General features: G+C 40.0%; 2 protein-coding genes across 3 annotated transcripts; both read right to left on the bottom strand.

Annotated features, from left to right (window-relative positions):
* Positions 1 to 948: 948 nt before the first annotated feature.
* LOC115194191 (carboxypeptidase Z) lies at positions 949 to 17,543 on the bottom strand. 2 transcript variants are annotated; one of them, XM_029753655.1, is made up of 13 exons: positions 17,463 to 17,543; positions 17,016 to 17,182; positions 15,871 to 15,903; positions 14,356 to 14,573; positions 14,094 to 14,250; positions 12,816 to 13,037; positions 12,371 to 12,600; positions 11,865 to 12,026; positions 8,303 to 8,461; positions 7,838 to 7,976; positions 3,972 to 4,111; positions 3,747 to 3,846; positions 949 to 1,927 (listed from the first exon to the last, which is right to left on the bottom strand). In XM_029753655.1, exons 2-13 carry the CDS (start codon positions 17,119 to 17,121, stop codon positions 1,575 to 1,577), a joined length of 2,019 nt encoding a protein of 672 aa, XP_029609515.1. In that variant the 5' UTR covers positions 17,122 to 17,182; positions 17,463 to 17,543; the 3' UTR covers positions 949 to 1,574. The 2 variants fall into 2 exon arrangements, with proteins under 2 accessions (XP_029609515.1, XP_029609514.1); XM_029753654.1 differs by having other exon boundaries at positions 17,390 to 17,514.
* A 243-nt stretch (positions 17,544 to 17,786) lies between these two features.
* On the bottom strand, positions 17,787 to 22,748 carry gpr78b (G protein-coupled receptor 78b). The gene is made up of 3 exons (XM_029753653.1): positions 21,690 to 22,748; positions 21,366 to 21,479; positions 17,787 to 19,730 (listed from the first exon to the last, which is right to left on the bottom strand). The coding sequence occupies exons 1-3, from the start codon at positions 22,355 to 22,357 to the stop codon at positions 19,493 to 19,495; spliced, it is 1,020 nt and encodes a 339-aa protein (XP_029609513.1). The 5' UTR covers positions 22,358 to 22,748; the 3' UTR covers positions 17,787 to 19,492.
* Between the last annotated feature and the right edge of the window lie 2,493 nt (positions 22,749 to 25,241).

Below are 25,241 nucleotides of genomic sequence, written 5' to 3'. Positions count from 1 at the left end.
ACAGTGGTCAACTGTTTGGTATGTCAGGAATGCTGACATCTGGAAATATACACAAACACAAATCAGATTAGGTCTCTGTTTACTAATCATAACTGAACATCAGCTCAAATGTATGGAGGGAAGATTGAAGAAAGCATTTATTCTCATTGCTAGCTGAATACTGTGGAGTGGTGCCCATGGTATTAAATAATGTAAGCTATTGCAAGCCTATACAGCATCCTTTACCATTAACAAAGGCGATTGCTCTATTCTTTCAAGGCACAGGCACAGTGTTTGCATACCTGTTAAGGGGTTACCTTAATGATATTCACAACTTAACATCACTTGTGGCATTGGTGGCAAAACAAGACATTACAAGATATGACTGAACATTTTGTTTCAGATCAATTCATATCTAGGTAAACTGTAAGACAAATACTGAAGATAACAACTAGATCCACAAGAGTAAATTGATGCCGAGCGCTATGTGAAATGACACTCTTTCTAGTTCATAAAGCACGGTTGACTGGTACCACAGACTGACATATCACTGCCTCTGGTTCTACTTTAACAGATGCTATACGTGGCCGTGTGGTGGAGGGGGGGGGGGGGGGGGTGCAGTATGGGGTTGGCTGGAATGGTTGTCTTGCCTGGGATGGCAGTTCAGTTGAATATTTAACATGGGCGACAAGTGAAATTAGGCTGCCCTCTTATGGCCAATCAGTTTCATTACATCTTTTAAAGAGACTAGGGACCCATTTACTACCATGTAAACACATTTTAGGGACACTTATTGTAAAGTGGAACTGGGACAGTCACTGTCTGAGAATTAGATACTTTACAGTGTTATAAGAATTCAACTTACCTCATTTTGGAAGATTTAAAGGGAGGTAAAAATGTAACTGAAGAGAATGTGAGAACAATGTGTCTCTCTTTTATTTAACATACAAAAAGCCAGTAGTAGCAATAGTTAGTTATTTAATAATTTTTTATTATAAACATGTACAAATATGTGAGGGTGGAGAGACAAATGGTTTGAGCCTTTCAACCTTCCGATGTTGCATTATGGGCATAAAGTTAAGCAGTATAACAGGGCAAAAGCTTGAGAATGGGGCCTACCTTTAGGAGAAAACACTTTAAATTAACTATGCCTTATTAAGCTTACATATTGCTATCATGAACAACTTGATGGCCAGCCAACTAGCTATTTCCTCTGTTGCTTCAGTTATGACAACTTTGAAGCAACGGATAATAATGGTTACGTTAAAATGTGTCACTTTTATGATAACATTATATAAATCATATTCAACTCAAATAGTAGCCTGTCTTTGATCCTGTAATGCAGTGTTCTCAACTCTGGTCCCCGAGTACCCCCAGGGTTGCACATTTTTTATTCAAGCCCTATACAGGCACACATAATTCAACTAATTATCAGCCCTTGATTAATTTAATTATGTTTGCTAGTATTGAGTTGTAACAGACATCTGCAAACCTTGATGGTACTCAATGACCGGAGTTGAGAAAGGGGGCTATAGGAGGAACGGGAGCCATAGAATTAGCCATAGAATATTCTATTTTATTGGAGTGGAGGAGCTCTAATCAATTCTGAGAAGCCAGGTGGGGGCGGATCCGTGGGCGCGGCTAAAGTAGCTCCACCACCACGGTTTCTCCTGCCTCTCCTCTCTGTTCTGGTTCTGCTCCCTAATGGCATAGCGCTCAAACTGGTTGTAGGGGTCAAAGCGCTCATAGGTTCCCATGGAAGGGATGTTATAGTCCTCCTCTATGTCAGGCTCCACCACTGCCTTCTGCAGAACAAAGTCCACCCGGCCTGCTTTCTGCATGCGTGCCGGGAGGTGGATCTTCTTCATGGCCCTGGTGTAGCCTGGTGCAGAGGCAGTCACGATGTGGATGCCAGCAGTTAGCATGCGCCAATAGTCTCCGTTTTCAGCTAGAAAGAGGACGTGACTGTTATTTTACACAATTAAAATGGGATCTCTTAGAGCTTTAGCCTTATAGAAAATGAAACTACTTCAAACTACTTCGGAAATCCTCAAAGCTACAGTTGAAGTCGGAAGTTTACATACACCTTAGCCAAATACATTTAAACTCACTTTTTTACAATTCCTGACATTTAATCCTAGTAAAAATTCATTGGCTTAGGTCAGTTAGGATCACCACTTTATTTTAAGAATGTGAAATGTCAGAATAATAGTAGAGAGAATGATTTATTTCAGCTTTTATTTCTTTCATCACATTCCTAGTGGGTCAGAAGTTTACATACACTCAATTAGTACTTGGTAGCATTGCCTTTAAATTGTTTAACTTGGGTCAAACGTTCCGGGTAGCCTTCCACAAGCTTCCCACAATAAGTTGGGTGAATTTTGGCCCATTCCTCCTGACAGAGCTGGTGTAACTGAGTCAGGTTTGTAGGCCTCTTTGCTTGCACACGCTTTTTCAGTTCTGCCCACAAATTTTCTATAGGATTGAGATCAGGGCTTTGTGATGGTCACTCCAATACCTTGACTTTGTTGTCCTTAAGCCATTTTGCCACAACTTTGGAAGTATGCTTGGAGCCATTGTCCATTTGGAAGACCCATTTGCAACCAAGCTTTAACTTCCTGACTGATGTCTTGAGATGTTGCTTCAATATATCCACACCATTTTCCTGTCTCATGATGCCATCTATTTTGTGAAGTGCACCAGGCCTTCCTGCAGCAAAGCACCCACACAACATGATGCTGCCACCCCCGTGCTTCACGGTTGGAATGGTGTTCTTCGGCTTGCAAGGCTCCCCCTTTTTCCTCCAAAAATAACAATGGCCATTATGGCCAAACAGTTAAATTTTTTTAGTTTCATCAGACCAGAGGACAATTCTCCAAAAAGTACAATCTTTGTCCCCATGTGCAGTTGCAAACCGTAGTCTGGCTTTTTTATGACGGTTTTGGAGCAGTGGCTTCTTCCTTGCTGAGCGGCCTTTCGGGTTATGTCAATAACAATTATCGTTTTACTGTGGATATAGATACTTTTGTATCTGTTTCCTCCAGCATCTTCACAAGGTCCTTTGCTGTTGTTCTGGGATTGATTTGCACTTTTCGCACCAAAGTACGTTCATCTATAGGAGACAGAACGCATCTCCTTCCTGAGCGGTATGACGGCTACGTGGTCCCATGGTGTTTATACTTGTGCACTATTGTTTGTACAGATTAACGTGCACCTTCAGGCGTTTGGAAATTGCTCCCAAGGATGAACCAGACTTGTGGAGGTCTACAAATTTTTTTCTGAGGTCTTGGCTGATTTCTTTAGATTTTCCCATGATGTCAAGCAAAGAGGCACTGAGTTTGAAGGTAGGCCTTGAAATACATCCACAGGTACACCTCCAATTGACTCAAATTATGTCAATTAGCCTATCAGAAGCTTCTAAAGCCATGACATCATTTTCTGGAATTTTCCAAGCTGTTTAAAGGCACAGTCGACTTAGTGTATGTAAACTTCTGATCCACTGGAATTGTGATACAGTGAATTATAAATGACATAATCTGTCTGTAAACAATTGTTGGAAAAATGACTTGTGTCATGCAAAAAAACTATAGTTTGTTAACTAGAAATTTGTGGAGTGGTTGAAAAACAAGTTTTAATGACTCCAACCTAAGTGTATATAAACTTCTGACTTCAACTGTATGTATTCATCTAATAACTACCCCTTAGATTCACAAAGCATACAATAAAAATGACCAATCGCAATCTGTAAGGCTGACTATAGATATTACCTGTTGTGATGTCATGCCTTATTCCTCGGACAGATATCCTTGCGCCTTTGATTCCATTCCCATCCGCATCCTTTACTATTCCCTTTATTCCACGGTGGACCTGGGAAACATTGAGAAGCAGTGTTAGTGGAGAAGTCCACTCAGATTTGTGAAAAGGAGTGATTGAAAACAGAAGGGTTGGTGGGGGATGTTTTGGGATGAATTGCTGGGTTTGAGGTCTCTCACCGACTCCATGAATGTGAGCAGAGCCTCTTTGTTGTCCTGCCAGCCTGTGTATAACTCCTCCTCAGCTGGGAATTTATCACAGCCCAACTCCACCGTAACTTCCAAACAGTTAGTGTGGAGGTAGTTGAAGTCCTGCATACCTGGCCACATTACAAGAGGAAATATGTACCAGTGAAAGAAATGACAAACTCATCATCGCAATAATCCATTACTGTAGAAAGAAAATAACTAGAAACACCACCAGGTGGCATTCATACTTCATAAAACAACTTGCTAAGTAAGTGCAGGTTTTCATTGAGCCTTCATCAGCTATTTTAATCTAATGTTATAAATTCACTTCAACAGTCCTAGACTGATTTTCCCATGTTTTTAAAGCAAATGTCCACTGAAAATCTAACTTATAAAAGTTAATATTCTGTTAACTCATACCCAAATAATGTTGTTGACTCATCTTACACTCCTTTATGCTATTCATGGCCAAAGCTTAAAGTGGAGAGGAAAAAAAACATTTTAAATATTTGCAATTTTCTCATAGAGGATGATGTCAGGCTCCTGAGATGAGCTTTTTTGGAAGGAAATCTATTCCAATTAGAAGCAGTGTTAGTGGAGAAGTCCACTCAGATTTGTGAAAAGGAGTGATTGAAAACAGAAGGGTTGGTAGGGGGATGTTTTGGAATGAATTGCTGGGTTTGAGGTTGCTGTGAAACCTATTGCCATTATACATTTTTTTCCCCTTTATATGGTCAAATAACTCAAGCATAGATTGGTCACTTTTTTCTAATTTGACACAGAAACTTGAGGCCATAAATAACTTGGTCAAAAATAATGGCACTGATTGGCCTATAGGTGGTGCTGTTATTCGCAGTCTCACTTAAACCCTCATATCTGTCGCCCCATTTGACCAAGAGACTTGAAACATTGTATGTAGGCATCTTTGCTGATGATTAACATATTTCTATCAAGGACCATCAGTATAGATTTTGAAAAACCTTGGGAAAACTTCTCATGAACCATAAGTCCAAATAACACCACATGTGTTATGTAGTAGGCCCATGGTACATCTCTTAATTTAGTTTGAGAAAAGCTAAGGCATCGGTTAAGAGATGGCTGAGTTAATGATAAATCAGGAAATCTGATTTTATGCATCCATTTAAATCCTTTTTAAATCCACTTCATGACTTATCAACTTGAAACGTTTTAGGGTCATCAAAGACATTACCATGATGAGCCATGTTAGTTTGGCATTGATATCTTAAAGAATAAGGAAACTATTAATAATTCACTTTTTTGACTATGTAATGCTAATGCTTAAAATACACTGAATAAAAATATTAACGCAACATGCAACAATTTCAAAGATTTTACTGAGTTACAGTTCATATAAGGAAATCATTCAATTTAAATAAATAAATTAGGCCCTTATCCATGGATTTCACATGACTGGGAATACAGATATGCATCTGGTCACAGATACTTAAAAAAAAAGGTAGGCGTGTGGATCAGAATATCAGTCAGTATCTTGTGTGACCACTGTCTCATGCAGTGCGACACATCTCCTTCATATAGAATTGATCCGGCTGTTGATTGTGGCCTGTGGAATGTTGTCCCACTACTCTTCAATGGCTGTGGAAGAACTGGGACATTTTCAGATTTCAGGAATTCTGTACAGATCCTTGCAACATGGGGCCGTGCATTATCATGCTGAAACATTTTGTGCTTATGGAACATTTCTGGGATGTCCACACAATACCAGTAGATGCATATGAGTACATATGCTAACATGCTAAAATATGCTAAAGAATACTTTCAAAAATCTTCTCATGAACCATTAGTCCAAATGGCACTACATTTGGAATGTAGGCCCATGGTAAAAAATGTTTATTTTTGTATTTTTTGTTTACATGTCTTAACTTAGCTTGAGAAAATCTGATTTTACGTGTCCATTTTACGTGTCCATTTAAAAATGTCCCTTTGGCCTATTCAACTTGAAACTCGCTATCATGGATGTCCCTAAGACACTGAATTTGGTATTGATATTTCAAAAAACAAGGAAATTATTGACAACTCATTCTTTGCATATGAAACGCTTACGTTCAAAATCATCTGCAAACATCTTCTCCTCATGAACCATACATCAAATTCTCTTCAGATTTTGTATTTAGACTCATTACATCAGTCTTTAATGTTTTGATAATTGTTGCTGCATTCAAATACAGCTACACTGTACCTATAGATGCACATTAGCACATCATTTTTAGCATTAGCATTTTATCCTAATACTAAAAATACAAACAAACAAAAAACTTCTCATGAATCATAAGTAATAGGGATGTAACGATTCACTGATAAGCATCGGCCCTGGTTCAAATGTTTAATCCCGGTTCAAATGTTTAAGATACGAGTGCATCGGTCCACGGGAGCCCAAACTGATCCAAACGGTAAGAAAATCGATTAAAACGCTACGAAACATTGTTCTGAAAATACAGATAATCTGCTGTGACTGAATTGATGTGTCCTATCCCAGCCTATCGAACTTTTATGGATTTAACTGCATATGAGATTTAAATATTTTTGGTAGTTCTGCTTTAACCAGTCAGTGCATTTGGTCATTTTTACATGAACAGGGTAGTTGTCATTTCATAACAAGGACAGCAATACTTTTTGAGAGCCGCACTGGTTGGAATGGAAGAAGCACAGCTCTCCTCAGTAAAGCTCCAAACGGTCAAAACCATTACTTTTTGAGACGGGGTGAAAACAAAATCTGTGTTATATTAATTTGCCATGTACTGTATGTCATAGCTAATTTCAAAAGATAAATATTAACATATTACTAGCTCAAAACATTTTAATCTGCTATATGACAAGTTAATCAGTGGGTGATGTGGATTTCAGATAAAAAGTAGGGGGACAAAAACATAAATAGCCCATCCTTATCTGATAGTGGTAGACGCTCAGTCTGCCCTATGGCTTAGCTCAGGTCCCTAGACACACATGAATCATATCAAACCGAATCACAACGATTCGTTCCACTAATCACACTGAATCGCACCGAATTGATTAAAACTAAAAGTATGGTTCCTGTATCGTATCGGAGCACATGTATCTAGATGCGTAACGAATCGTGCTTGTAAGGAGAGATGCACATCCCTAATAAGTCAGATTGACTCCAGATATACTCAAAGAATTAGCCTCTGATGAATTTCAGAATGATTAGTTGCTGCATTCAAAGTCGGCCACACTAAACCACTAGATGACACCATATCACACCAGGGCTATAAGAACTTAACTGATGGACATGGAGCCATGACATTTGGTATGTAAACCTTATGTATATGTCCTTAGAAGCTGTGTGGCTATAGTCACTGCAACCTTAGATGGCTGCACCCGGTGGCACTATAGAGGTCATTGGCACCAGTGGCACCAATAACTATTGATCAAGTGGACTTTGTTTTATGCAAATGAATGCTAGATCTAAATTATGCAGACGAACAATGTGAAATATCATGAAAATAAGCAGAAAATATTCAACAAATCTTAACATTAGTGAAATTGACTCTAGAATTGTATATAAACTCAAAACATTAAGTAAATACTTTAAGAATGAATACCTGCTGTATTTCAAACTACAGCACTAGACTAAACTTCACTTGCGTCATCCTGGTGGTTTTGAGAGATAAACATGGTAATGCTTTCACTGATGGCACATAAAGGAAGATAGTTCCTACATGATGTGCTTGCTTTTTTATCCAACTGATATCGTCTCCTTTCTGTCATCCTGTGAACCCTGTTCATTGCTGCTCGCAGCTATATTTATAGGTCATATTTATTAGAAATCTGGAAACACTGGACAGTTACTTTAAACTCACCACCTGCGAAACTGTACCACTTTGCTCCATTAATGATGCCGTCCTGGCCGATGCTGCCAAAGTTCCCACACCTTTCAGAGTTATTTCCTGACATGGTGGCATGGGCATCTGCATATGTTCTCGCTATCTGCTTGAATACCTGCAGCAAAAAAAATTAAAAATGTCTTTCTCATTCATAAAAAAAGATAACGGCTAGTTCTGTTTACTGTTAAATAGATTTGAAATGTTAGTTTGATTTGTTAGCAGCTAAGATACATTTCCTTTACATGTGACCGCAAAGGAAATCTCCAAAATGAAACTTTTTTCTCAAGAATGTGGTAATGAATCATCATAAATGCAGAGCATGAACAATCAATTGGACAGCTCTCTGCAATAGACACACTTCAGGTCATAGAGTGCAGTCCATTCTGGAGAGTTCTGTCCATGTTGGAGTGAAGAGTACATGTTGCTGTCAGTCCTACATACCTGTTCGTCTGGCGTGGGGGAGAACATCTTCTCCTCAAGTGGGTGTTTGGAGAGGTCGTAGGGATAGGACACCACCAGCTCCCCTCCGTGGAAGTTAGCTGAGAGCACAAAGGGAATGGACCTGATCCACTTCATGACTGCGTATGTCTCTGGAGCTACCTGATTTATATAAAACACATATGTCACCATCTTCAGCTGGTCATATCACAACAAAAAATAATGATGGCATGACAATAGGAAATGATTGGTGAAGCTCAAAGCTCAATTACATATCTTGATATCAAATATTGACGATACATCAATAAGGACACAAAAACTTGATTTACTATTTAACGGATGCCCTGCTTGACTTTCTTTTAAAAAATGCAATAGTGTGCAACTGCAGCCCGCTATTCAGGGCGTTCCTGCATGTGGGCATTCCTGATTCTGCAGGAATGCCACCCCTCAAGCATCCCATTGGTTCCTTCATGAACACCCCCCATCGAGCATCCCATTGGTTCCTGCATGAAAGCCTCCCGCCTGTCCTAGCTTACAAATTGACAAATTGAAGTATAAAGAGGGGTTCCTGCAGATGCAGGAATGCCCCAAATTGCAGGCCACAATTGCACCCTTCTCAATTTATGCGGTGCTTTGTTCTTATTCTGTAATGCAATGTCCGCTCTACCTTGAGGATTTCCCAAACTGATACGTGAGAATCAAAGACCAAACCCCCTCAGATCACGCGATTGTTATGTTCAACCCTCTAATTGGACAGTGACACACATGCTCGGGACATGTATGTGAAGATGTTTAATTTCTCTCGCATGCCAGCATAATTGAGGCCGCTGCAAATTCTCACTATTTATGTGTCCAGGTTAAACGTGGTGGAGCGTCTCATTATTAACAAACAATCGGTTAAATTCATGATTTTCTGACCTTTTAGAAGCAATTAATAACCCAAAACAACAATGTCATCATCGAACCGAACGACTGGCCAGAGATCAGGGCATTCCTCGCATTCCCCAGTGCAAGCTGAGAGTATTTTGCAAAACCAAATTGAAGTCAAAATGAGTGATGACATTGAAGTGTGTCGGCTGTATGATGATTTGCGATTCATAACTTACATTTGACCGGAAGCCTACTGCCTGTAGACAGAATGTGTTTGAAGTTATCATGTGAACAGCATATCCTGCTAAATGCATCGCCAGTGGCACGCACACACACTTCGCACAGATAAGGACCTCCACAATGATGTGGTCGACTATCTCCAAGGTGGGTGCTTTTCCTGGCAGCCGGATGAGGCAATTGAAGGAGGATGCAGTGAGTGATTGACTGTATAGGCCTACTGACCTCAAATTTAATAAAGCTTGCTCTGTAATGGAATGATGCTTCTAATTGCGCATTTTAAATAAAAAAAATATTCTGTAGATTATACGATAGATAGACTATACTCTATGGCCAGATTGAAATTTACTTTTTTCAAAGCTACATTCATTTGACAGACCTAACTTGAATGATTGTCCATCTTTCCTCAAATTAAAGGCCTTGTCTATGATAGGCCTATTTATATTTGTATTCATATTTTGTTAAAGCCTATAGGCTACAGTATATGATACATTCAGGTAATGAACTCATTATACATTAACATTTCATTTTATTACAATTATTTCTTGTCAATCAATCTTGAATTAGAAAAACATAAATATTCTACTATATTACCCTATGTGCCTTGCAAAAGTATTCACCCCCTTTGGCATTTTTCCAATTTTTTTGCATTACAACCTGTAATTTACATTTATTTTTATTTGGATTTCATGTAATGGACATACACAATATAGTCCAAAATGGTGAAGTGAAATGAAATAACTTGTTTCAAAAAAATTTAAAAAATTAAAAAGGGAAAGGGGTGCGTGCGTATGTATTCACCCCCTTTGCTATGAAGCCCCTAAATAAGATCTTGTTCAACCAATTACTCCCCAAACATATGGAAGAAGGTACTCTGGTCTGATGAGACTAAAATGTAGCTTTTTGGCCATCAAGGAAAACGCTATGTCTGGCGCAAACCCAACACCTCTCATCACCCTGAGAACACCAGTGAAGCATGGTGGTGGCAGCATCATGCCGCGGGGATGTTTTTCATCGGCAGGGACTGGGAAACTGGTCAGAATTGAAGGAATGATGGATGGCGCTAAATACAGGGAAATTCTAGAGGGAAACCTGTTTCAGTCTTCCAGAGATTTGAGACTGGGACAGAGGTTCACATTCCAGCAGGACAATGACCCTAAGCATACTGCTAAAGCAACACTTGAGTGGTTTAAGGGGAAACATGTAAATGTCTTGGAATGGCCTAGTCAACGCCCAGACCTCAATCCAATTGAGAAGCTGTGGTATGACTTAAAGATTGCTGTACACAAGCGGAACCCATCCAACTTGAAGGAGCTGAAGCAGTTTTGCATTGAAGAATGGGCAAAGATCCCAGTGGCTAGATGTGCCAAGCTTATAGAGACATACCCCAAGAGACTTGCAGCTGTAATTGTATCAAAAGGTGGCTCTACAAAGTATTGATTTGGGGAGGGTTAATAGGTATGCACGGTCAAGTTTTCTGGGGTTTTTTTGTCTTATTTCTTGTTTGTTTCACAATAAAAAAAATATTTTGCATCTTCAAAGTGGTAGGCATGTTGTGTAAATCAAATGATACATACCCCCTAAAAATCCATTTTAATTCCAGGTTATAAGGCAACAAAATAACAAAAAATGCCAAGGAGGGTGAAAACTTTCGCAAGCCACTGTACATTAAATTACATTTTCGTCCTGTAGATGACAGGGATTGGATTGAACTTTTTCCAGTGCTGCATTCATTTGACAGACCTAACTTGAATGATTGGCCCTCTTTATATACAGTAGTCTATTTCTCCTATAATGTCTCGTCTATGATAGGCCTTTTAATATTTGTATTGTATTAATATTTTGTTGAAGTCGAGTTAGGCTATACATTTAAGTAATGAACTGATTATACATTAAGTCAATCATTTTTTCACACAGTTTATATTGTATCCTATTATACATCATATGTTAATAATACTGCTATTGATGTTTATCAGTGATATGTTCAGAATAAAGAAACTGTCACACGATATACTGCCCATTGCTTAATTTTCCATGATTATAACAATTAACATTGTAACATTATCTGCATTCTTTTTCAAAATAACACAGGAAGGATTTCCTAGCATAGATTTTCACTTGGAATAATGTAACTCTTGAAACCCACATTAGGCCTAGAGCTTGCACAGGTGCGTAGGACAATGTGGTAAATTACTCATTTATTCCTTCTCCAATATTTATGAAAAACCCTTTCACTTGGTATCAATTTGGAGTCATTTGTTTTTCTGTTTTGTTTTTTTGCCTCACTTTCTAGAACAGAAATCAGTTAAACAGTAAATAAACTTTGTCTGGCCTAATGCCAAAATACACGTAAGGCAATTGTCATTTGATATTTGACACATGTATTCATATCCAGTAGCATAAACACCACACAATCAATGCAAACATGCATATAAATCGATAGGAATTCATACTGTACCTTATCAAACCAGTAAGAGTCTGGGATTGGGATGTGGTCGCTACGGAAATGCCGGTGTCTGCGGCGGCTGTAGGCGACAGCGGTCAGGTCAGGGAAGTTCCTGTTCAGGTCAATGTTTTGGGCGTTACCTCGACCCAGGGTCCAGCTGTAGTAGTTCTGAGCCTGTAGAGTTTCATACAGTGGATATACTGTAAGTATCGAGCAGTGAATATTATATGATTGATATTTGATTGGTGTTGTTGACTAATGTGAATTCAGTGTTGAACACAGGAGGCTGCTGAGGGGTAATGGCTCCAACCATTACCATGAACCTGGCCTCCCCAATTAAGGTGCCTCCAACCTCCTGTGGCGCTGAATAAACTTAACGTTCCCACCTGCCGTTGAATTCTGGTAAAAACCTGGTAGAATGTGTGTATACTTTCAAAGCCAATAAGTCTTCCATGTTGATTCACCATCATGTTGGAATTACGTTCAAATAACATAGCAAAAACATTGATTCAACCTACCTCCTCATTCTCGGGGTCGTTGGTGCCCTGGACCTCAGCAGCAGCCAGCTCATAGCCGTCAGGGTTCATGGAGGGCAGGATGTGGATACGCGTGGTGTTGATCAGGCTCTGGATGCGCTGGTTCCCCAGCAGGTACTCTGAACACAGGTACTGGGTCAGATAGATCAACAGCTGGCGACCCAGCACCTCGTTCCCGTGCATGTTGCCTATGTACTTCATCTCCGGTTCAACTGTTGATATGAGGAACCAGGATAGGGACTTACTTAACATTTATTCAGCAAGAAAGTCGCTTGAGATGAATGATCTGTTTTTTAAGGGAGACCTGGCCAAGACAGCAGCTTACAGTCAAGTGCAACAATCAGAAAAGACACGCTATCTCTGGTTGAACTCTGAACCGAGGACTCCCTCTCACTGTACTGTATATTTGAGGACCATTTGTACTCACGTAATTCATGTACTCCAGGGTTGTTTGAGAACTCAATCACTAGCAGGTCTTTGCCCTCCACACTGCGGCCGATGCTGTAAGTTGTGGCGATTTCAGGGCATCGCGCTGCAGTCTTCTTCAGGATGCTGTTCATCTGGGCGTTAGACTGATAGCTAAACTGAATGACAGTATGAGGCTCCTCAAAGGTATTATCTATACTGGCCTGGTCTTCTTCCTGTGTTACTATGAGAAAGAAGAGATGGTGACATTTTATAATAATGGCTTATTCGTAAAAGTTGTAATAAAGTGTAGCCAAAGATATAAAGATCAATAGTGTTCCAAGCCAGTTAAGACACTTTTGTATTACCTAGCAAGCGTGACTTTTGATTCAATGTCATAGAAAAGTTTACATTTGAAAGCATAACCATGCTTCAATAAACCGCCTCACTTAAATAAATTGGATGGATATCAGAATACCATTTTATTAAATACGGACTTAGTCTTTCATCTCATGCCGAGTAGAGCCCTGTAAAATGTCAGGAGACTGACGAATTAGAGAAAGTGGAAAGACTACATTCTAGCCCTGGTCTGCACTTCTATATAAATGTGCTCATTTAGGCAAATGTGCCAGACCTGAAAGGTAAGCAACCAATCAAAGTTGAGACATAAGACCAAAGATATCAGTTCAACATAAATATCAGCATGGAAATAATTATAAAGCTTAGTAGGGTTGCCAGACATCAGCTTGTGTTTCAGTTAGAATCTAATATCCGTTTGGAAACAGATTTCACACTACACTAAAAACTGTTATGCAAAATTTGGTACCACCATCTGTGTGCATATCTATAACCATATCATAGTGTATGTATAACATGTAAATTCATATCTATGATATGTTTCTGGGAAATGGCTATATGAACATTCTGGCCAGGGACAGGCCACAACTCAAGCCGGGGACAGGCCACTAAAATTGGGGAAATTGGGGACATCTGGTCACCTTATGTGGCAACCAGGCGACTGTCATAAATCTGCGTAGCAATGCCATTCTCAGTTGGCCCTCCAAGGATGCTTCTGTTATTAGAGGGGGTTTGGGTGTTATTTTTCTTTAGATTGATATAATCTTGTAATAATATTGACACACATGGTTCTCTCTAGTCGTACATTTTGCTCATGTGATTGTTTTATGTCTGAAAATACTATTTGAGTCAACATTCGACTGTGTTAGTGTCCTATTGTAGTCTCTATTATAGATTGATAGTCACTTTTATGACATGACACCAGTTAAACTGTGGTTGTTACCTCGTAGGCCCTCCAGTGGGTCGTAACAACCCTCCTGGTCGCTGACAAAGAAGCGGTCACAGTCCAAGAAGTAGGGCCAGGCCATCTCGATGCCCTCGAAGGCGTGGCGACAATTCTTACGCACCGCCTCGCAGGTACTCCTGCACGGCTTGAGCACCTTACATTATAAAATAAAACGTTCTGACTTTAATGAAAGTTCTGATATTATTGAAAGTTATTACATTATCCAGTGTTATTACATTATCCTTTGTTAGCTACACACCTTCTCCTTCTCACAGCGTGGCAACAGCACTGAGCAGCCCAGCATGCGGATGTCCGGGGTGCACTCTCCATTGAGCAGGTTGTGGACCACACTGAGGAGGAGGTACTCAGGGCCCAGCTCGGCCTCCTCACGGGTCCTGTGGCCCAGGATGTTGGGGAACATGGTGTGGGTATAGGACATGTCGTCGCAGTAGTTCATCATGATGTCCACGCACTTGGCTGGGTAGAGGTGAGAGGCAACCAAGAAGCAGGTTCAGAAAGATGGAAGAGATTCAGTACTATATGGTGACTGATCTGAATGTAGACTCATAGCTTACCATGTTGAATCATTCATGCATAAAATACACATAGTACATCAATAGTCTGTAATATAACATTATGCAACGCTTCATAATATCAAGTATTGTTTCATACTATTATGTAATCTTGCAATTAACTTCGATGGAACCTTTGGATGCTTTTGTAATGTGGGTGGTAAAATATTCTTCTAACAATTGACTTGTTATTAATTATTTTCAGGTGGGGCGTAGTGTCAACTCGCTTGCAAGATGTTTTCTATGATTCCATATGTTCTCTCCATTGTAAATCAGTATGTTTAGGGGTATTGGCCAGGTGTTTTCCTCTTGTATTTACATTTGTTCTCAGTTCATTTATTTAAGAAATATAGCTAAGATGTTCAGTAAGCAATCATCACTCATTTCCTTGACATGGAAATATACATAACCTGATATTAAATTGTCATATGTATATAAGAATCCATCCCTTTGTCAAACGCGTTTTTATTATCTCATATATAGCTACCTCTATGCAGTACCAAAAAGGATGAAGTGTCAAGGTTGTGCGCTACTGGTACGAAGTCAGGTGCAGGAGAGCAGTGAGTTGTGATCAGGCGCACTTTATTTGGCAGAAGCACAAAAGACAGACGCAACTGCGTCCAAAATCCTCCAGCCACAGGTAAAAGTAATTAAGTGCGAAAACACTCACAAATATACAAATGTATGACAAATACATACAATGGGTCAAAATACGATACCCGGGGGAAAAACCAGTCTGGCGCATAACTAAACACGTGACAATACAATTCCACACAAAGACATGGGGGGAACAGAGGAATAAATACATGCAGTGTGATTAGGGAATGTAAACCAGGTGTGCAGGGAACAAGACAAAACAATGGAAAAATTGAAAAATGGAGCGGCGATGGCTAGAAATCCGGTGACGTCGACCGCTGAACGCCGCCCGAACAAGGAGAGGAGCCGACTTTGGCGGAAGTCGTGACATGAAGTCCAAATATTTCTATTATGTCTGGAGATTAAAATGTGAATATTTCATACAACTATTTATCATCCAAAAATACACTTGATAGCTCGGAGATGCCTTAAGGCCGTAATATCCCATTGAATATCCCACTGCCCGCCTAAAGCCATAATAACCTTACTAGATGTTGTCAGTCAAGCCTGTACACACATTACATTTATATACGTTTGAAGGGTTTCTTGATGAAAGAAATACATACGTTTTTCCGGTTCTGGTTCTTTGCAAAAACGACCTGAAAGACAAACCATTGTTAGTTTATTTCATACCTTCAACACTAGATGGCAGAATAACATTTATCACCACCGTTATTGGTGACTTTAGTCTGTTTTTATGAACCCTCTATCTGGCTTTACCATCTCCCCTCACAAATATCTGCCTGTCCAGCCTGGTCTCATAGACTAGACGTAATATAGTAAAGATAAATCCAAGACACTCAAATTAGTATGATATGTTACGATTGGTATGGTTACATAAGACAGATGGTTACTTTAAGCAAAAACGAAGGTTGCAAGTTCATATCTCATCACGGACAACTTTTTATCTAATTAGCAACTTTTCAACTACTTACTACTATTTAGCTCTTTGTAACTACTTAGCATGTTAGCTAACCTTTCCCGTAACCCTAACCCCAACCTTAACCATTTTAGCTAACCCTTTTCCTAACCCTAACCTTAACTCTTTTAGCTAACCCTTCCCCTGATGCTAACCTTAACCCTTTAAACGTTAGCCAGCTAGCTAACGTTAGTCACCTAGCCACCTAGCTAGAATTCGTAACATAGCATACGTTTTGCAAATTCGTAACATATTGTACATTTGCAAATTTGTAACATATAATACGAATTGTACTTTCTAACATATCATACTAAATGGGTGATGGACAATCACAAATTAATACATACCATACTAAACTTAACATATCATACTAAAGAGAAAGTATCGGATTTACGTAAAAAAATAATACGAAATGCTCTGAGACCAGGTTGGTCTGTCAGTAAAATCGTATTAATTTTCTAAGACTCTCATTCTTAGGATTAGATGACCTCTCACTAGTGATGAATATCTACCTTAATATTTCTATATAACTCTACAATTCTATCATTCTCTAAAGAAATTAAGCATTTTATTTCGCACTCATTTTTGAGACACATGCTGTAAGAGGTTACTTTTACTTTTGTTACTGTTGAATTAAAATAGGCTACAATAGTTTGTCTATGTTTTAGATTAAATTCCTCTGAACCATTGCTTTGTAGATAAACATATTTCAGGAATAGCCTAAACACTGTCACATCACTACTGTGAACAAAACACACCATGTGTGTTATCATAGCAAGCGGAGTACTTTACCGAAAAATTCGTCTCCAGGGTCGCAGCGCGGAGAGGCACACCAGATAACCGTTCCAAGTGCATTCAGAAAAACAATAGTCTTCATTTTCCTCCGCATAAATTCCATATTTTGTGATGTGGCACCTCAAGCCTACTGCGCCTAATTACACGAAAACTTTGAGAGCTTCCTGAAAAGTGAGTTTATTACAAGTATTACGGTCGACTATCAAATTACAGAGGGAAATGTTCTGGACAGAAGCGGCAGAAGGCCGTTGGGAGGATTGTGCTTGAAAACATGCTGCAAATAAACTTTCTGAAATACACTTCTTACCAATCCTATACTGTAAACAGTTTTACTCAACCATTTCCACATATATTAAACTTTCATTTCTTACCTTAAAATGCATTCATTTATTGGATATGTATGTTGACAGTGCATATGCTCTATAAAATAAATAGGCTTCATACTTTTTGCTCGATGAATTCTTCCCGCCCTTCAGTCCTCGCTCGAGCCAATCCTTTGATCCCTTTTAACCAATCAGCAATCAATCATACAGAGGCCTTTAATAATATCACTGTACTCCTACTTACTGCATGGCAACTAGTTATTGGGTTATTCGATCGAGGTGTGGTGACACAAACGATTAATTGTGTATCCAGGCAGCCTCTAGTCTAGCACCTGCAAAACAGCTGGTGATGCATCTGCCATGATAAAATGCCAGATGGGCATTAGATATGAGATATGCTTCAAAATGTCTGTTATGTTGTCTCATATGGCCTGGTTTCAAATGATGCTTGTTATTTGACAGCTTTATTGCACATTTTTCACCAACATCTTTACTCACACACTGCCAATGTAGGCTACAGCAAGTGGCTTACAGAATGAAATACTTTGTGTCTATACATCTAAAGAAACAAGTTCTGATAAAGCAACTATAGGAGCTAAACAGTCATACTGTATATTGAATTCTGGCACACACACAATAACGTGTTTAAAGCACTTATTGAACGTAACATTTTTCCCCTATAGCACATTTATTTAATTTTAAGATCAAATAAATAATATAGTTTCTAATACAGTGCAACATAGTTTGATAAAGATAACATACGGTATTTATAAATATCCATATAAACATTACCAGCAATCACTGGAAATGTTTATATGGATATTTGGCAAAATAAAGTATTATACACAGTAGTACAAAGCCATTTCAGTCAAAATTATCTTTGTGTAGTACATTCAGTTACAACATGCTAATATCATAGTAAACATGATATTTGCCTTTGGCTCCTGTAACTAGTAGCTCTGAGAGAAATACAAAGTGCATTAATTTCCAGTGATTGACATGAAGAAATTGTGAACAACTGCAGTAGTAGTCTAACCCAATGAGTCTAACACAGTCCATAGTCAACATAACATGGCCATCTATTTAGCAGTACTTGCCACAGCGAGTACCCTTCATTGACAAGTACACATTTTTACTTCAAGAAATTGCTTGATGCCCCTTGAAATTGCACCAGTGGCCCAATGGCTACTAGCCAGCAGCTAGCTAAGCTTTCCCATCCTCCCTATGCACTGTTAACAGTCCATAACCTTGTAAGCTCGGGCACCCAGAACTAACATTTTGAATAATTGCGTCAAATGCTCCATTAAGTTCTGGGGGGGAGACGTGTTAGAAAATGTACGAACGTGACTAGCGAAGTCGCCACCCCTCTAAACGGAAACTCTCAGCCATTTCAGGCAAGTCCATTGGGCCCAATGTCCCTTCCCCTACCGAAATTCGAAAGACGTGAGCACCAGCGAAATAGTGATTCGTTCAACTGATCAGTGACGAAAAATCAGCGTACCGGAACAGAGTTCCTCGTTAGTCGTAGCATCCAACAGTCTGTCGAGATATGGTACTACCATTTATGTTATGTGCATCTGTCAACAAGAGATTAATAACCTTCATAGCACTTCCCTGTGTTCTATATGGGTGTCAAAAGGTCTATACATTTGGCTATGTCAGCTTCTTTATAAAGAGCTATTTATGGTAGATAAGTGCCCACTAGCATACATTGCTACTCAGCAGAGACAATAATTCAGTCTCTAATGGTGTGATCCATCCGTTTAGGATTCAACCCGAGCCCCTGGCTGATTCAATAACATTGATTCATTTGATTCTGGCTCTGTGCCATCGTGTCGTGTGTGTGGTTCTACCAGTGAACCATGGATCAATAAACTTCCTTTTTTACCAATTACGCCTGGAGCAAACATCCCCAAGTCCATCTTGCCATCTTCCTCTGTCTACCCCTCCGGTTTTCCTGTCTCCCTCTATCCTACTCCTCCCCTCTTGCTTTTCCTCCCACATCTCCCTCTCTCTCACTATCTCTTTTCTTCTCCAACAATCCCTTTTTTTCTGACCATCTCTCTCAGCTCCTGCCCTTTTTGCCATAAGGAAACCTTTATTTTTGGGCTGTCTGTCTGTGGTATATTTGTTATGTCCAAAATGGTGCTATTAACTGATCCTATGGAGAGAGTAGTCGTTCTCTGTGTCCAGAGAGCTGTTGTGGCCAGACGATGGGTACAGGTCACGGCGCAGCAGCCGGTTGACGACGGTAACCAGGACCTTCTTGTACTGTTGACGCAGGAGGGAGTAGGCAAAGGGGTCGGACGCCGCCTTGCTGTATGTCAGGCACTTACTGAAGATTCCCCAGTGGCGATTGATGCACACGAAGGGAAGCAGCTCCGTCAGCCTGAGAAGGCAGAGGTCAAGTTAGAGTTCAGGAAAATAGCCTTTTAGAAAGGGCAAATGTTATCCCATATTCAAAGCATGGTATTTATCTTGCAGCAAGTTGTTCTGTTTGCTATTGAGAGTGTTTTGTGGTAACTCAGTTGTTATTCTATGAAATGCCATGAGGCTCTAAGGTTGCAAGGTAGAATAGAATAAATGTGGCTTTATTGTTCGGCCGAAAAACAGCGTGGGCGACGAGCATTATACTAAAGGTAATAATAATATACAGAAAATATTTATTCATAAGAAATATGTATAAGATGAACATTGCTACATTAATATTGCCCACTGGTATGCATAAATGCTAATGACGCATGCAGTTGAGTGATAGAGGATAAATCCTGCCAATAAGCAGCAATTTCCCCTTCATCAAGTAATTCCGACTCTTTCCATTGTGTGCATAGGGGGTTAAAGGTCATGTCAATTACTGAGACAGTTTTCCTCATTAAAATGTTTTTCGTTATTCCACCCCCACCCCCCTCTAGACCCCACCTGTCAGGTGGGGTCAGGTGGGGTCAGGTAGGGTCTAGAGTCCCACACCCACACACTATCTAAACCAGGGGTATTTCACTCTTACCCTACGAGGTCCGGAGCCTGCTGGTTTTCTGTTCTTCTACCTGATAATTAATTGCACCCACCTGGTGTGCCAGGTCTAAACCTGGCGGGGAACAATTAAAACAAGTAGTGGAACTGGCTTTGAGGTCCAGAGTTTAGTTTTAGGGATCTAAACTATCACCCAGGTCTGTATAACACACCTGCATTGGATTTCATGTAATGTTCTTTGAGGCATTTTTATTGCTCTGAAGTAAAGTTTCGGACTGATGCATCTAAAAACACTCCTCTTGAATTAATGTGGAGTTCTATGGAACCCCTGTTATTCCTAGTCAGGCACCTGCCCATAACTACCACGCTACATTCCCTCTAGACCAGTGGTTCCCAACTCCAGTTGTCAAGTACCCCCAACAGCACACATTTGTGTTGTAGCCCCAGAAAAAAAACCTGATTCAACTAACTGAGGTCCTGATGATTAGTTGATGAGTCGAATCTGTTGTTCTTGTCCGGGGCTACAATAGAAATGTGTACTGTTGTGGGTACTGGAGGACTGGAGTTGGGAACCACTGCTCTAGGTCATGCTGTGCGTTCTTGGAAATTAAAGTCTCTTTGTCTGATAAATGTCATCTCATGGTTCAGTGAAAATAGATGACAACAGATAATGGATTGTTTAATGATGGATGTTTCAGTAACAGATGGAGATCATTGTGTCATAAACACAAACAAATCCTAATTGGGTGAAATTGAATTAAACCTTCCGTTGTGCATGCATATGGCTCAATCTTGCATGCATATTGCCTCACCTTTCAACTGAACTTTGTTCAATCAGTTATTTTGCTGTGTGGCAAAGTTATTAGACAGTGTATATACCATTTGATTATAGCCTATATATTTACTGTTCATTAACTGAGTTTAATGAGCAAAGTCTGTTCACCCGATGATGTATTAATCTCATAAACCCTTTAATAGTGTGTGTTTACAGTAGGTGAATAAAACACCTGTTTGTACAGCTGCCTGTATTGCAGTTTACTGGAAATCCACTTACCTCGTAATAACATAGGGAGCAAAACAGATGATGAACGACCCAATGAAAATGCTGATTTTCTTGGTGGCTCTCTGTTTCCTCCGCTTTTGCTCTACCAGGCACCTTTGTTTCACACTGAAAATAGAAATGAACTTTTATTAGTCCAGCAGAACAAATGACAAAACATTATACATTTAATATTTCCTTACATTTTTCTAACACCTTCTTCTAAGCGTGTTTCCTCAGGGTCGACGCTATAACCTCATCATAGACTACTGTAAAGTTATTACAGCCCATTGTAACGGCTATTCATTCCACACCTCATAAGTAAAGGAACATACATACGTTGGGTGAATATCCACCAGCAAGAACAGGGTCTGCATGGTTATAACGTCAATCCTCTTGCAGTGGAAGCGTGCAACTTTTAACACCTTCAGATAGGTGAAGCACAGGATCAGTAGCGAGAGCATGAAACTAGTGGCGTGGAAAACGACGGTGAAAATGGTAAACTTTATTCTGTCGCTCTCCTCGCTCAAATGCAAGGTGCACGAGGCGTAAATCTGGCTATAGTCAACCCAGGAGAACAGGAGGGCGATGACGGAAAACGTGAGGGAGTGGAGCCACGAGTAGCACATCATGATCACTGCGTCCTTGTAGCGCATTTTACTGGAGTAACTCAAGGGAAAGACCACCGCTATCCAGCGGTCTATACTGAGTGCTGCCATACTCAACATAGTGTTCGCAGTCAAAAAGGTCTCCAGAAAGCTCACTGTATGGCAAAGGCAATCCCCAAAAGGCTGCTGGTTTCCGATAATCCCCACCAATGTCGATGGCATGTTCAAAAGGGTGATAAGTATGTTGCAGAAAGACAGGTTCATGGTGAATATTCCCGGCACCTGTCGGCGGATCTCGGTGCTCTGGACAAAACATAGCAGCACCAGTAAGTTCGACAACAACGAGACAATTGCGACCACAATAATGAACAACGCGAAGATAATTTCCACAAAGTCCATGTCTCACTTCGAAAAGTCCACTTGCGTTTTACATACACCTGTAAATAATAAACACGTAATATCCACCATGATTGCACCGTCGTTTATCTCCAGTTGGTCCTCATTACAGAACGTAACTCCTGCAAGTCTCGCCGTCTCCAAGTTGGTGGAGCGCTGTCCAGAGTGCTGAAGTGAGGAGACGCGGGCGCGCCTTTCGAACCGCAGACCATTTCGTTAGTCAAACTTGTGGATTTTTCTACTCTCACAACAGACCACACACGTATTTGGAACAGCATTCACTGGTATGTGTAATTGAGCGTTTTGGTCCCACATGGGCTGATGTTTCGTATCTCCTCTCCCTCCTACGACTACCTCCACAAGAACGCAGTGGGACCGCTACGCGCCGCATTGTCTTGTAAACAGAACATGCGTACTAGAGATACAAGGGGACTGTTCGGGGAGCCTGCCCTGTCTAGCGCAGTCGTTTGAATAATAAAAATGAGCTATCACATTAAGCTAAAGAGAATGTCATCCATGTAGTTTTATAATATGGGGAATTTTCCCCCATTGGGTTATTCATAAGTTTTGTAATTTACTAATGTGTTTGCGAAGTGATACATATTAGACCACAGATGGCAAAATAAATAATCATAATGAACTAATATAAACACCTTTACTGCGTACTCATTTAATGATTAACTTTCCCAAATCGATAGTGGCTCAGCGACAGTGATAGGCCTGCTTGACAGATACTCAATAATTATGCGCGTCTCCCGTAGTCGAACCGCACCAGCTGCACATTGGAGAGGCATGCAGGGAAACAGGCAAATATATCCGTTTCCCTGACATGAATTATTCATAAACCCTGAACAATTGTGTAAGATTGTTAGAACTGAAATCTGTCTCAACTGTTTTGTAGTAAAATATGAATGTGACCAATTATGAATGCAAAGTTGGAAGAGAAGGTACGCCTACCTGTATTGCTGAAATCCATGCAGCCCCAATAGTTTAGATTCTTTCATTATAATATTGGTGTAATATTTGACTGGATATCATCATGTCAAAGAAAGGCACACTGGAAAATTATGTGTTTGCATATTCATGAGGCAATAACTCTTACCTCATTTGGTGGAAAAGTACTGTACATCCCTACAGCCTACTAGCATAATTTACATGCCAGAGACAAATGAACTCATCGCTGATGCTAACGCAGTAAATGTCCTGTATCTGAAAAGAACCATCATCAGAGAAACTATAGCCATCATCACCGGCCTCAACTATGTAAATTCAGTATTTTGTCAAACATAAAGTGAAAGTATAACAGTTATAATATATTAGAACTCCAAAGCCCAGAATAGCAGCATTGTAATGGACAAAGACTAATATGCGTCATCGGTCAATGGGGGTCAATAAAGGTCAGATAGTCTCTTATAGCTATGGTTTTTGCTAGTCCAATTGATTCCTCATATATTTCTCATTTTTTTATTATTCCACGAGGAGCAATAAAATCCAGCCCCCACAGAGTCCATCTGGCTCTTATAATCAGAATCACTAATCTGGTAAGTCTACTGTTAAAATACAATATAAATGACAGTATGCAAGACCATATGTACCATCTGTACTGTCTCTATTGTATGAATAACTCTTCCAAGTAAAAGCAGTGCAACACAATCAATCAAATGTATTTTACAAAGCACTTTTTTACATAAGCATGTGTCGCAAAGTGTTATACAGATACCCAGCCTAAAACTCCAAATAGCCAGCGGTGCAGATGCAGAAGCCTAGAGGGAAACCAGGCTCCGAGGGCTGGCCAGGCCTCTTCTGGCTGTTACGGGTGGAGATAATAAGAGTACAAGGCAAGATCGTTCTTTAAGACTTACAAAAATGCATAGATAACCAGTAGGGTCAAATAATAACCACAGTGGTTATAGAGGGTGCAGAGTTCAATACCTCAGGAGTAAATGGTTACTGTAATGTAGGCCATGAAAACTCATCTCCAGCTCTAAGCAAGTAAATCAGTGAATATAACCCACATTTGCAGTACTAAATCACTGTGCTAGTTAATGGAGACTAGTAATATAACTAATCAACAGCCCTGATGAAGTTAAGGCACTTTATGAGTCCCTCCCTGTTTTTTGAGGAAAACAGCTAACTTCCTACTATTCTACAAATTTTGACATGGAGCAAAGAGAAAAATGTGCAGTTTTATAGCTAATCTCATGCTATTCTACACATTTTGCCATGAGGCTGAGAGAAAATGTTGCTGTTGTAAAGCTAATTTCCTGTAATTCTTAACATTTATGATATTCTTATGACGTGTTCATAATTATGCTATTTGGGAGGCGGGCGGGGGGCCCAACCCACCACCAAAATAAAAAAAATGATCTGGCCAATGGCTTGGGGTCCCCTACCCAGCTGGGGCCCCTGGGCTATACAGCCTTGGTTAGCCCATGCATTGTGTGTGTGTGTGTGTTTGTGTGTGTGAGTCAGAGATTAAGGGAGGTGAAGTGAGGCAGCGTGCAATGTCAGCTCCCTACAAATGACTGATCAAATGGCTGTGAGCGGGCTAGCTATAACTGAGCTCCTGGGAGGGAAATGGATGGCTATTTATAGCCATGATTGGGTGTCACATCCAATATAACTCTCCCAGCTCCCGCTGCATTAACCAACCTCAGGTGGGCACTGGTGTGATGCGCAGTATTTGGCACCAAATAAGATAAGGTTCTTGGAGGGTTTGCTTAGTTGGAGTTGGAGTTGTTAGCTGTGCTATTTAAAGACAACAGGTCTGGATTAATAACGGCTCTAAATTTACACTTACTGTGACCTCGTTAAAGGCGGGCTTTGTAATTTGATTGATGATCATCTTTCTTTCTTGGCACAAGATCTATGAGAACTTACTGAAGAT

The sequence above is a fragment of the Salmo trutta genome, chromosome 5 (assembly GCF_901001165.1).
Source record: "Salmo trutta chromosome 5, fSalTru1.1, whole genome shotgun sequence".
NCBI classification, from domain to species: Eukaryota; Metazoa; Chordata; class Actinopteri; order Salmoniformes; family Salmonidae; genus Salmo; species Salmo trutta.
Note: the sequence above shows the minus strand (reverse complement) of the source record. Positions and strands in the feature narration are given on the sequence as shown.